We start from the raw sequence: 13,371 nt of genomic DNA, 5'->3' as shown, positions 1-13,371 counted from the left end.
TTGTGTTTCGCTTTGTGCATTGTTTTGAAAATTGTGAACTGAATCAAATTTCTTTCCCATCCCTACCAATGACATCACTGGGAGTGCAAGAAGACTCAGAACTGTGACTGGGCTATAGCTAAGAATGAGCTCAGCTTGGGCCTGTTCTAATCAAATCCAAATTAGTTTGTTTTAGGTGAGCCTGCTCCAAACTGAGATTGAAGTCTGTGGTACAGATAAACACCTTAAGATGTCTGGCAGTGCAGATGAGCCCTGATGTCAACCTCAGTCTCTGATTTCAACTGATGCATAACAGTGAAATCCTGAAAGTCATCTGCAGCAATGGATTTTGTTAACATGAAAACTTTGTAGCTGGGAACAGCACCTGCAACATTTCAAATTGTGCCCTGCAGCTGTGAAACGAAACAGCAGTGCCAGGGAACAGAGGCGGTCAGAGCAAGCGAGAGACACCAAACTCTCATCAGTTGTGAAGCTATGTATAATGATGTGTTTGTTGCAGTGCCTGGACTTCTTTCTTTCTTTCTTCTTTTCTTTAAAGAAACCTGCCAGAGGGAGGGGTCTCATTCACTAAATGGGGTAAGCTCGCTCCACCTCATTTACTTAAGATTTGCAGATGTAAGCTTTGGAGACACTACATGTCAGCACATTCAAACCCCAACTAGGGAAAAGAGCCCACTTCTTTTATATAAGCAGCAATGAATGAATTCCCTCCTCATGCACCCACCCCACAAACACATTTGAATGATTAAAAAAAATTTTTTTTTTAAGGCACTGGTCCTGGGGAGATGTCCTTAAAAAGTTTCCAAAACTCATGGGGCTTTGGGGCTGCTTTTGAGTCCCTTGGCTAATCTGGATCTCTCCCTGATTAGTAACAGCTATGCCATTTTCTCAGCTGCAGAGAGTCTTGCTTTTCACACAGCTGAAAGAAAAGGGAAGTTTCTTTTCTTTTTCTTTAAAGGAGGGAAAGAACAGGAATGCACAGATTTTGGGCAGCGTTCTGAGATTCCCAAAACAGAAAGCCACTTGGGAGGAGAAAGAGGAGGGAGCCAGAATCCATGGCAACAGAAGCAACCACAATACAACATCCGGCACTAAGGAAAATCCATTGATGAAAAGAGCAGTGAGCTCAAGCAGCACCACACACAAAACTCTTTAAAGTAAAGCAGCAGCATTTTGTGTGTGTGTAAAAACAGGGACAAGTGGTGCTAAGGCTGAACTAACAGGTTCAAGTCCAAAGACTGCGCCACTGCACAGCTCACTGGCCCCCAAGCATTCCAAAAGACTCCCCCCAAGATAGAAAGTGAATGGCTGCACAGACAGACAAGGCTCTAGCAGCCCACCATTTTGATTTTAACAATTGCTAAGCCCAGGATAGTAGAGGCAGGGAGCTAAGCCACCCTTTTGGGTGCAGGACCAATGAGAGCAGCAAGGTTAGTAGGCTAAGGGGACTTGGCTCATCCTCTTGTTACAGTGATGCTCTCATTGGCCCTATGACCATGAAGCTGGCCTCTGACTGGAAAAGCTCACTGTCACTCTCACCCTTGGGTTAGTACTTTAAAAAAATATATGGTGGGCATACAAAGTGGTTGGTGCAGAACCACTTTGTAGCATATGCCAGCCAACAACTTTGTCCTCATCTGCCTCCTACCTATCCAACCACTCAGGGAGGGAGAAATGTATGGCTGCCACCAAGGCAACCATGACAACAAAAAATAAAAGAAGTCAAGGCAGAGCACCAGGGAGGGAGAAAAGTGGAGTGCCCAGAGCCCCCCGCCCCTCAAACCAGGTAGTGCCTCTAAGGGAGACAAATCCCTTTCTGCAAGGACTGTTACCTGTCTGGTTTTAAACCCAAAAATATTTCAGTCATTTTTTCAAGATAAGCTTCAGCAGTTAAGTTTCAAGATCATCCTCATTTCAGTGAACTAATATATGCAAAGTGTGTATATTATCCCTCCCTGCAGCCTTGTCACTGGAGAGGCACAATATTTCTCCTATAGAATCGCAGAAGTGGAAGGGATCCGGTGAGCAGCATCTGGATCTAGATCTATCAGGCCTCTGGGAGTGGAAGTGGGTGGTTCCAGTTATCGCCACACTGTGTTGTCTTCCTTGAACTTCCTTGAATGTTTGAAGCTGGGGATAATGCATTTTCAGGGATAATACCCCCTTCTGTTCATACTCCCATCCTTTGGCATCAACAAGCAGGAGATGCATAGAAGTTGGCTTCCTTTCTAAAACCCTTAATCCCTATTGAATCATAGTTTCTTGCAGTTGCTGGCATAAGCCTGAAGGCCAACACAAGCCCTTTGCAACTTTTAAGTTTTATCCCGAACACAGTGAGCATAACATACAAGCAAGATGCCAGCTGTCAGTACCAGGAGACCTTGAGGAAAGGCACGAGTCTGTTTGCTGAGAAGCGAAAGGAGCATGGCACACAGGAAGGGGAAGGAGGGGAAGAGAGCAAGAAAGCAACAGCCTTGCTGGATGCTTGAGTGGGAAACTCATTGGGAAGCAGTGAGATACGGGCAAAGGTCAGTGCCAATTGCAATGTGGGCAAAACTCAGACTGATACTGCTAATGTGCACAGAGAAAGAAGCCATTGCCCTCTGATTCAAGGCATTCCATATAACTCCCACACCCAGAGAATGGCTGCCATAGTTCCCTCTGTATTGCTGCTGCACGCACATTTCAAACGTCTTCCGCCCTAGGCTTCAAAACCTTTGCACCAAACTTTAGAAACCCTCCACTTCCTCTGGCCTTTTTATTATATGCCTTATTTCCTTCTTCTCTTTAAAGCAGGCAGAGGGAGGGGAGGAAGAAGGCGACCAGTGTTTTCAGAGCCAAGAGTGGTGACACCTTGGCTCAGGGTGACCAGGCTCCCTGGAATGGCTGAGGAGCAGGAAAAGCTGGGCACTAGCAACAGCGCTGCTCAACAAAATTATCTCTCTGGCACGGTCCTCCTCCTGTGCTATATTTACTAGCAAAACTCTAAGCTGAGAAGATACAGAGTGTCCCTTCCCTAGAGTGAGGCTACCATCTTCTGTAACCTGCAGCCAAGTTCTTCAGCCACACAGGGGAGGATTAGTTCCTTCCCAGCATTAATGGCATCCAGCAACAAGCAAGTGCCATCATGAAACTTTGGATCACAGGACAGCTTCAAGGTGACTCACAAGATGGCACTGGAAAACCCTTCCTACCGGGGCCAAGCTAGGCATGCCAGCACTGTTTACCTACCTGCACTGTTCACCTACAACTCTAGGGAGAAAGGATCTATTATTCATATGAAGTGGAGGGGAGGGGAGCTGAACCATCTCCCCTCTTCTGTGTCTCTACCTCACAGTGTTTTCCCACTTGATGTACTACACTCAGGTCTGACACTAGAATTAAACTGGGCAGGTGGAACATTACTGAAAGCAATAGACCCTAGCTCAGCAGGTAAAAGATGTGCTTTGCATGCAGAAGATTCCAGACTCAATCCGAGGCATATCCATTTTAAAAAGGATAAGGTTGGGAGTTATGGGAAAGGCTCCTTCAGTCCCTGGATAGCTGCTGCCACTCAGACTAGCCTTCCAGGTATTGTTGGACAACAGCTCCCATCGGCTCCAGCCAGCATGGCAAAAGGTCAGGAATGACTGGGGTTGCAGTCCAACAACATCTGAGCAGCATACACTCACATATGCATTTATAGACATGTAAATGTAAGTAAATTCATAGCTTTGCTATTTGAATGCATGGCAAGTTCCTTCTGATGCTTAATTAAGCATTCTGGGTAAACTGCACACTATTACACCCAATGGCCCAGGGAAAACCATACCTTACTTTCTTTTTACCATTCAACTGCAAAGAAAGCATAGTCAGTTGATGCACTATAGTACATAAGAACAGCACTGCTACATTAGCCAAGGGTCCATCTAACTGACTGTTTGCAATAGGAGTCAGGCAGGTGCTTTTGGGAAGCCACCAGGCAGGACATGAAGGTAGCAGCTCTCCCCTACTCTTGGTCCCCCAACAACTGGTATTCAGCCATAGGCTGCCTCTAGACATTTCCAGGTAGCTGTACAATGACTGAGTGAATCTTATGTTATATTACTTGACTCTGCAAGGATTCAGACAGCATATTTTATTTTTCAATTTGTATCTTTCCTTTTGTGTGGGCAATACTTGTATCAAAACTTCCTCTGGCATTTTGGAGGAGATGCCAAAGGAATATTCCAACAGCAACTCCTCCACTCTCAAACTGAAAGATTATTCACAAGAAATGAGAACACAGAGGTTTAATTCACAAGCCCACTCTTCTGAACATAGGAAACATTCTTTCATTAAAATAGTTTAGAGTCTGGTTTCTTATTAATAGATTAACATCCAGAGGAACTTTATAGCCTAAGTTCAGAGATAGCAATCTTGGCCTGATAAACCATTGTTTATTGGCTTGAATGAGAATGAGCTGCGTGGCCTCACACTCCACAGTTTCCGGTGATATCTTCAGTTTAACATCTGCACACAAAACATCTGCACACAAAACATCTTCTTATGTCACAGAAAAGTGACAAGCCAGGGTAGAAGCACTGAAGTTGGGTGCACGAGGACAGAAGAAGGGAGGAGAGAAGGGAGTGTAAGAACACACAGCTTGCTCTCAATGCAATAAACCATGGTTTATCAGAATAGACTTGTGGAACGTCATCTGGGCCTATTACAAGGATAGCCCAGAGCATGTCTCTAGGAACTCACCAACAATATTAGTAAGTTCTCTCATTTAAACTAAAACAAATAAATACCTCTTTCAACTTTACGTTCCTGTAGGAACATTATATAAAGCAAGTGAGCATGAGGATCTTACGCAACCCCAAAGCAGTGATTGTGTGCACAGGAGCCCATCCTTCTAGTCTGCTGCTCTCTTTTGAATGTGACATTCCATTAGAATTTGGGCATTGTATGCATAGACCACAGGTCACCGTTTCAAGCGGGGACTATAAGCCAGAGTGACAGGATATCAAGCATACACCATGCTGCTGCATTAATCCTGAAGCAGTGTGAGCACAAGAGGTAATGTCTATGGGATATTTTCTTGGGGGCCAGGGTGGGGGGTGGCAAAAGGCAGTGACCAAGTCAACTAAAGCACTGTGAAATTTAACAGGAGTACAAATTCCAAACCTGTAGGGAGAGAGGTGGGCGGATTCAGAAGAGCCAAGTATCCTGTATTGGGGCAAATGAAACACATAGAATAATAATAAAAAACAGCATCTTCTGTTGGAATGGCAACCCATCCTTTTTTTGCAGGGGTATAGAGATGTCACACATCTGCAATGATTTCAGAAGTAGTCCTAAGGCCACTGTGGAAATGGCTGTTAACTCTGATATACTGAGGCTACCTGCACCAATGAAAGAGATCAGAAAACAAAACAAAACAAGCACCCAGGAGCCCTTGCTGAATATGAGGTTCCGGTGAAAACTCGTCTCTCCTCTTCTGGCTCCAAGACCTCATGTTCCATAAATACCAAACATGCAAGAGAGATGCTTTGGAACAACCACGTGTTTCAAATCCATCAAGAGGCTCCTTTCTCCAGAGCAACCTGCTGAGTAAGATTCCAAGAATTTACACACACACACACTTCACCCCTTCTGCTAGCCATGCTAGAAGCCCCTCTCCTGGTTCCAGTCAATATCGCCAGCCACAGCAGAAAGATCTGAAGTAAAACACCCCAGCAATGCCTGTACAACACACATAGCCCCTAAATAAACCTTGGTGTGCTGGCCAAGCACTACAGTGAGTGATCATCCCATTCCTGGATTCTGGCCTTCCTTTCTGCCCCAACTTCCACCCATGCAAAAACCTCCCCTTGATGTTATGGAGACACCTGACATAGCACCAACAACAAAGCAGCGGTGAGTGTGGTGGCCACTGAGATAAACAAGCCCCCTCCCCCAATCCTTTTGCAAGTGACTTCTGGTTATACCACAGATGAGCACCACACGTAGCAAATGAATCCACACACTGCAAGGGAAAAGGAGGAGGAAGCACAACCAATGATTAAAAGATAAATATATAAGGAGCTTTTGGAGTTAGAGCAAAGCTGTAGAGTCCAAACCTGACAGGCCCCAAAACCAGGTCAGATCCTTCCCAGAATTCCCAACAGACACATTTTTTTATCCACTGGAAATGCGCAGCTGTCACATGTGAGGAAAGGACCTGGCAGTATTGGAGGTAATCTCTAATGTGGCTGGGAAGCAGGAAATCACGTTTTCTTGCCTTTCTGCACACAAATTAGGAGACAACCTTACTCTGGCGCCACTTTGGTTTTTTCTGGCGCCATTTTGGAATGGACTCTCAACAGCCACCCCAGCTCTCTGTCCTGGTGTCCATGCAACAGCAAGGGAAACAGCAACCATGCAGGAGATCCACGGCAGGGGAGGCTGAAGAGAAAGGAGGAGAAGCAGCAACAGAACAAACCAGAAAAGGAGAAGGATCGCTGTCGGTGAAGAGGAGGATGGGGGCTTTTCATGCTCTTCCGGATGTCCCGGAGTTTGGCGTTGTACTCTGACAGGGGGAGACGGAGGTAGGGTGGGTAGGAATAGAGCAGCAGGAGAAGGTCAACCAAGGATGAAACAAAATCCATCACGGAGAGTGAGAAAGAGAGTGTGTAGTCAGAGACAGAACAAACATCACAAACAGACAAAGGAGAAAGGGGAGGGAAAATACAAGAAAAAATATTAGTTGGAAATACACCCCAGGCTTGAATACAATGTGATCTGGGGTGAAGCTGGGTCAACATCAGAATACGAGATACCATTGAACCAAGTCAATTACCAGCCTCTTCATGAGATCTTGGGTGAATAGGTTGACCTCAGGAGTATGTTTTGTGGGGTAATAAATCCCATGTAGTTCCCTGGCTTTCTTTGGATTCAAGAGGAGCTAGAAAATCATATGAGAATCATATCTACCCTGTATACTGTTTCTAGAATTCAGTTATCAGTCGGGAAACTGGAGGAAACATTCCTTCATCTAATGTGCAGAATCAGCAGGATAATGACTGTAGAAATTGAAATATTGCAAGAATGTGGGGTGCACTGGCAGAACCACTCCTGCCCTCCTACCGATGCACCTGCACAGCACCAGGGCACAGATGTAGCTGGCAGCCCTGGAACACCCCTGTCTTGCCGCTTGGAAAGGGATTTCCAAGAGTGGGTAAATAAAACACACAAACGGTAATGAAAAACTTGTGGAGGCATCTCTGACTCAGCTGGCTCCTGCTAATTGTTTCAGAGCTTCCATTTCAGGTCCCTGAGTCTCTGCGCCAGGCAGGATTTGCAGCAGTTGAGGGCGGCGGTGGTGATGGTGGTGAGCTTTCCCTGGGAAGGGTGTCCTCCTAGAGGCCTTTTGCCTTAATCATTACAGGCTGCTCCCACCCTGCTGCATAGGAAATCTGAGTTCTCATGATAGCGAGAACCAGGGAGGATGATGATCTGTGAAATTCCACACATACTCGCCTTGGAACAAACAGGCAATTTATAGTAGCATGCATTGTAAATAACATGCTGGCCCCTGAGCTCTCTCTCTCTCAACCCCTCTCTCACAGCTTGTTCTAGCCAGTTCTATTCCCTCCCCTCCCCTCCTCCTCTCTCTCTCTAGCACCATCCAGATCTCTTGCTTCACTCCATGTTCTGTGATCATGGGACACTTATTACTGTGAACCTAGAGTGCAGGCTCATGCTTCCACAGCAGCTCTTCTTTCCCCAGGATCTCAGGACATAGTGTCCCTTGGGATTATACACTGGTCCATGTGCAGCTCAGGTAGAAGGTTGCCACAGTATAACAACACTCGGAAAGGCTGCCATGTCCCCCCAAATCAGGAACAGGTGATTTGGAAAACGCCACTGTAAGCAGGAATTTCTGCACCAGTTTCCTCCCATGGTTCTGATTCACATATGCCCATCCACCATACCTTTTCTCTCCCAACCAGAGTGTGGCTATGTAGTAATGCAATGGGGTAAAAATTTAGTCCTCTTCCATCTGCATCAGCATCTCCACGTGATGGAAGTGTGTGGGTGCATGCATGGCCATGGGGGAGGAAGGCAGCTCAGTGCTGGTGTAAATGGCAAATACAGTGGCTTGTGAACTTCCCAGAAGCATTTGGATGACCAATGTGGGAAGCAGGATGCTGATCTAGATGGGCCATTCATTGGTATGACCCAGCAGGGCTCCGAGGTTCAACTCACACACTGCTGTGTGTTGTTACTGCTTTACCGCTGGTTGAGCCCAGCTGCCCCCTGCCTTTGCAACGCAAATTAAAATGGACATCAAATCAAACACTGATTCATCAGTCTGCTTTGTGCTCCCCTCTGCACTTCAAGTGGTCTTCCTGTTTTCTCGTATTACTTGTAAAGCACTAGGTGTAGATTTTAGAAACAAATAACTAAAGGGGGAATCAATTTTGCACAATGCTGAAAAGCAAGTTTGGCGAGGATGGGAAACATGATGTCACCAACTTCCAGAAAACCAGAGCTGTTAACAGCTAGCTTCTGCTATGGACACAAAGAACTCATTTCCCCTGAGCCCAGTCTGGAAAAGAAAATTGTACATCTAAAGAAAATGTGGTGAGTGCATTTCTATAGCAGGTTTGCTCCTCACGCTATGTGTACCTCTGTATACACCCTAAGATGCCACAGTGACTCAGCCTCCAGCTTGGTTTCCCATCCTCCAGCCCTCCTTATCCCAGAACCAAGCCATTTCCCTTTGGCCAAATGCTTTTAATGCCTGTGGTCCAGGAGCTGAACTGGTCAGAGCCCAGCAGCTGAGCCTGGCATTGCAGGCTGGATTATGTCCAGGACATTTCTGAGGAGCTCTGCAATTAAAAACTTTTATGTGTAATTACAATCCCAGGAGCTGCCAGGGCTGAGGCTGCATACCGGATACAAGACATCACAGGAGTCCTTAAGCAACACTGTATGTTGTTTTTATCAGGAAGCCCAAATGCCTCAGTCCCAAAGACTGATCATTTTGCAAAGTGTGCCCCCTCTCCCATCACTGCCCATAATTCATGCTTGGGCAACCCGGTCTACAGTGTGCCCTGTGGAGAATTAGTGAGGATGCCCAAGGGAATTACATGGAGGAAAGACTCCATTCTGGGACAACCAGTTAGAACCCATTAAAAAAGAGACTCAGCTGTACACATCAGAAGAGCCTGAAAGTTCCCAAGACAAAGGCATGTGTGTATGTGCGCTCTTCATACTTATACACAGCATGAGGTAGAATCTAGAATCTCAGCTTAAAAAGAAAAATATGTCTATGATTATTATGATTATTTTCAAATAACAAGCTTCTATCCCTCAGGGTCTTAGAGAAAGGTTTCTCCCCAAAAGCCAAGCAATGTCTGCTTGAAGGGATGGGTCAAACAGATGTTACAGGGGAGCTCCATGCTTGGAGCTGCTGCTACCCTTTTTCTTTCTGAAAAAGTGACCAGAGGGGAATGGAGGGCTGATTTGGATTTGGCTTACTAAGTACCGAGAGGAAAACCCGCAGGTTTAAAAAGCCTGTATATTTTCCTCTCGGAAGATTAGAACAACTTTGGGGGAGAGCTAATTTGGATTGGGGATGTGGAGAAGGCAAAGGGTTAAACTGCCTCATTTTCCTCATGGCATCATCTCAATTTAAATTGCCCCCTTCCCTGTGTTGACTTTTTCCAAAATATTAAGGTGTTAGGAGCTCCAAGCATGAAGTTCCTGTATCAATCATGTCTATTGGGCCCCTAGGCCCAAAGAATGATGATTGGGTGTCCCACCTATGCATCCCCCTGTGGCTTCCGGGATTAATTCCACTTGCTCCGCCCTCTTTATTTCATGCCTTCCCCTCATTTCTTGTCTTTTATTATTGTCCGAGCCCCTACAAAATGTCCTGAATCTTGCAAAAGCCATACGCGGAAGGAACTGTATGAATCCCACCCATTTACGCAAAAGTGCATAATTTGTTCTGAGCAAATTTCAGCTCCCTTGGTGCCGAGAACACAGAGTCCTGCCCAAGACTGCCAGAGCACTGGGCTTCAGAGGAAGGGCATGAAAGAAGCGCCAAAGGCTATGGAATATTACCCTTTTGTGGGTGTGGTGGACATTTCCTTCCTGACTCAACATCTCGCAGCAGAATCATTAAAGGCTCTTGTGCTGCTCATTCAGTGAGCATAAAATCAAGTCAGAGCCCTGCCTTGTTTACAGCCATCTCCCCAGCAGTTGCTGAGCAATTCATTCCTAAGCTCCAACCCTGCCATGCATGTTGCATCCCATGCCTTAATGCCAAATACCAGTAAGTTACAAATCAGGCATGATGGCTTTCATCTGTTCCAAGCTGTAGGTTCGCAGTTAGCTCTGCAGAAACCTGGCATTAGCCACCAGGACTCGGGGAGACGCATCTAAATCTAGACAAGTGCATTCAATTGCCCCAGAGCAACAATCATTCTCTTGCAGAGGATGAAGGGAAGCCTCCCTGCACCTTCTGAAGGAACAGGGAGAGAGGCTGAGATCTAGGGCTGTCACTTGAGGCACAAATTGCCCTGGCAGCTAGGAGTGCCTTTTACCAGCTTCGGTTGGTAAGACAGCTACGGCCGCTACTGGACCAAGACAGCCACTTTGATCCTGGCATTGGTAGCCTCAAGACTAGATTATTGCAATGGGCCTCCATGTGACCCCTCCTCTCTTGAGACAAAACTGCCCCAAGCCAATCAGCGTGGGCATGACACACTTTATATAAGGACTATATTGCACACTAGACTTGCACTAACAAATACTTTGTGTCTAAGGCTATGTGCACACTATATATTTAAAGCACATTCTTTCCCCCCCAAGATTTCTGGGTACCAGTTTACCCCTCACAGTAGGGTAAATGCTTCTTGTTAAATAATCTGGAATGGGTTGTAGCAGTTGCACTAAAGAGTTGCACTTCCTAGCAACTCTTAACCACCTTCAGTGCACAGAATTATTTGAGGGAAAGAATGTGCTTTAAAGGTATAACATGCCTTAGTATGGCATGTTTACCTCCCCAAAAAGCCATCCACCCCTGGCATGTTTACCCCCAAAAAAACCCACCCACCCCTTGCATAGATAGATCCTACAGCATTTGCATGTTGTTTGCAAGTGTGGTTGCGAGAGCCCTCCTACCAGGCATTTCCCCAACACACCACCCCCAGGACTGCTATGGGAACAGTTCAGTTTATCCATTCTATTTTGGACTAAGCCACATGAAACAATCCGGGGCCCTGGAGCAGCATTCTTCTCCTACCAGCACTAAAAGATTATGTGGGGGTGGGGGACTTCTGAGCCCTAAGGATAAAAACCCCTGACTCATAAGAAAACAGAGAATAAGGCTTCCTACCTGCTACCCTGTGGGCCACCAGACCTTCAATATGCAAAGGCTCTTCCTCTGTGGGGCGAGAAGGTTCCTCACTGTTCTCCGCATTCTTTATTGGTACCTGGGCTTGAATTGTCATCCCAGGGGATGGGGGTGATGTCAGCAGGGGATGCTGAGCTTCCATGAGCTTATATGCCATTGCGTGAGGCCTGGGAGATGTGGGAGGGCTTCCTGCAGCCTGGCCATAGCTCCTGGCTTGCTGGTTCGGATAGCCATAGGACAAATAAGCCTCCTGGTCATCCTGCGCGGGGTACTCTGGCTCTGCAGCATTGTGGAGCAATAGCTTTGTGGGATGAGCTTTAGGCGCCTGGTGGTCAGGCAGCTGGGACACAGAGATGCCCATGGAGTTGTGGGAAGGGCTTCCTGGAATAGGGCCAAAAGGATTGGTAGACTTTGGCTGCACCACTTGAGGACCAGTGACAGGCTGGGCAGATACTGAGAGAGCCACCGGGCGTGGCTTATCTTCTCTGGAAGACACCGGGACACTCTGGGACTTGTGCATCATGGAGACAGAAGGGTCCAGGTCAAGCATGAGCATGTTGAGGGCCTCAATGGACTGCTCTATTTCCTTCTGGGAGGCCACCCTGGGGAATTCAGGGATGCTGATGCTTTGAGGGGGTGCTGCTTGTGAAGGGCTGGGCTGAGGGCTTGCACTGGAAACACTGGGACTTTGGCTGTCTCGGGCACCATCCTGTTGGCGGGAAGGTGGTCTGCTGCCTCCACTTTGCTGCTGCCAAGAGTTAAGTCCCCTCTGGACAGCTTCCCGGCTACTCGTGCTCCGGGCTGGTGCCTGGGGCAGCTGGGGGCTCTCAGCAGTCGCTGTGGGGAAGGACTGCGAGCGGTATATGCCATTTGGATCGTAGCCGTAAGGGTACTGCTGGCTGGCAGCCGGCGGCTGGGGTTGCAACCAGCCAGGAGTGGGGAAGCCATGCTGGTAGTAGTCAGCCAAATTCTCCTGGGCAGACACTGAAGGACGGATGTGCCCATACGGGTCCTGGGGGTGACGTCCCATCATGCTCCGCAAGGTGTTCTGGTTGTTGTAGGGGTAGCCACCATTGATCACCGTCTCTGAATCGTGCAGCTTGTCTATGCCGTTGAAGTTGGACGACCCATTGGGCAAGGAGTTGAGGCTCTCCATCCGAGGGGCCTCGTGGTAGCCCATGTCACTGGTGTTGGTGGTGCCATCAAATGACGAGAGGGTGCCCAGGCTCCCCACGCTGTGCCCATCCTGGTTGGGCAACTCGTCGTCCAGAATGTCTGTTTCCCTCTCGGCCACTAAGCTGGCAGCTTCCCCGTTGACATGCACCTGAGCTGGAACGATGTGGCGGCCTGAGGTGGTGGAAGCAACCACTGCTCCCCCGCTGGGGTTGTGGTTATGCATGGCGGCCTCGTTCTCCAAGCCAAAGCCGCTGAGCAAGCTGTCAAGCTCCCGCTTCTCCTCTGGGGTTAGTATAGGGTTGCTTCCTCCGCTGCTGCCGGGGACTGTGGGCACGGCCTGCTCGTCAGTCTTGTCTGTCTTGGTGGAGGCGGTGGAGTTGCCCGAATCACTGCTAACAGAGAGTGTGTGCTCAATGTGGTTGGGGGCAGCCGAGAGCGTGATGCGGTTGGTGTTGACGGTGCCGGTGCTGCCGTGAAGTGAGTCTTTCTTCTTCACCTTGGCATATAGGCTGCCATCCAGAGGCCCTTGGGTGTGACCAACCTCTGCATGGAGGAAGAGAGAAGGGAGACAGGAAAATCAATAGCTGTTATGCTGCAAAAGCTTATGTGTTCCAATTAAGACATAAACAATACCTGGGCTGGTCGTCTGCATTTAGCTACAATGAGAAGGGACACTGCGACCCTGCCAACCAGCTGCCAAGCATTATCACATCCTGTGCCCTCCAGGCCTCTGAAGACAAGAGACGCCAGTGTGTCTCTCTGATGGTAGCACAGCCCCTGCCATGTTCTGCTCCCACAGGACCTAATCGCAGCCAGAGAAGTGC

General features: G+C 47.8%; 1 protein-coding gene across 13 annotated transcripts in view; it reads right to left on the bottom strand.

The window, feature by feature from the left end:
• The window catches only part of TNS1 (tensin 1), a 315,520-nt gene that overhangs the window by 40,305 nt on the left and 261,844 nt on the right, over window positions 1-13,371 (bottom strand). For 8 of the 13 annotated variants that reach the window (XM_053402387.1, XM_053402396.1, XM_053402412.1 and 5 more), the window contains 3 exons: window positions 11,354-13,090; window positions 6,446-6,532; window positions 5,149-5,190 (listed from right to left, as the gene is read on the bottom strand). In XM_053402387.1, coding sequence (XP_053258362.1) covers window positions 5,149-5,190; window positions 6,446-6,532; window positions 11,354-13,090 — 1,866 coding nt within the window. The remainder of the gene's footprint in view (window positions 1-5,148; window positions 5,191-6,445; window positions 6,533-11,353; window positions 13,091-13,371) is intronic. The other 5 variants (XM_053402475.1, XM_053402483.1, XM_053402493.1 and 2 more) reach the window with 3 other exon arrangements.

This window comes from Podarcis raffonei, chromosome 1, assembly GCF_027172205.1.
Source record: "Podarcis raffonei isolate rPodRaf1 chromosome 1, rPodRaf1.pri, whole genome shotgun sequence".
Classification (NCBI taxonomy): domain Eukaryota; kingdom Metazoa; phylum Chordata; class Lepidosauria; order Squamata; family Lacertidae; genus Podarcis; species Podarcis raffonei.
This window is presented reverse-complemented; position numbering and strand designations above follow the sequence as displayed.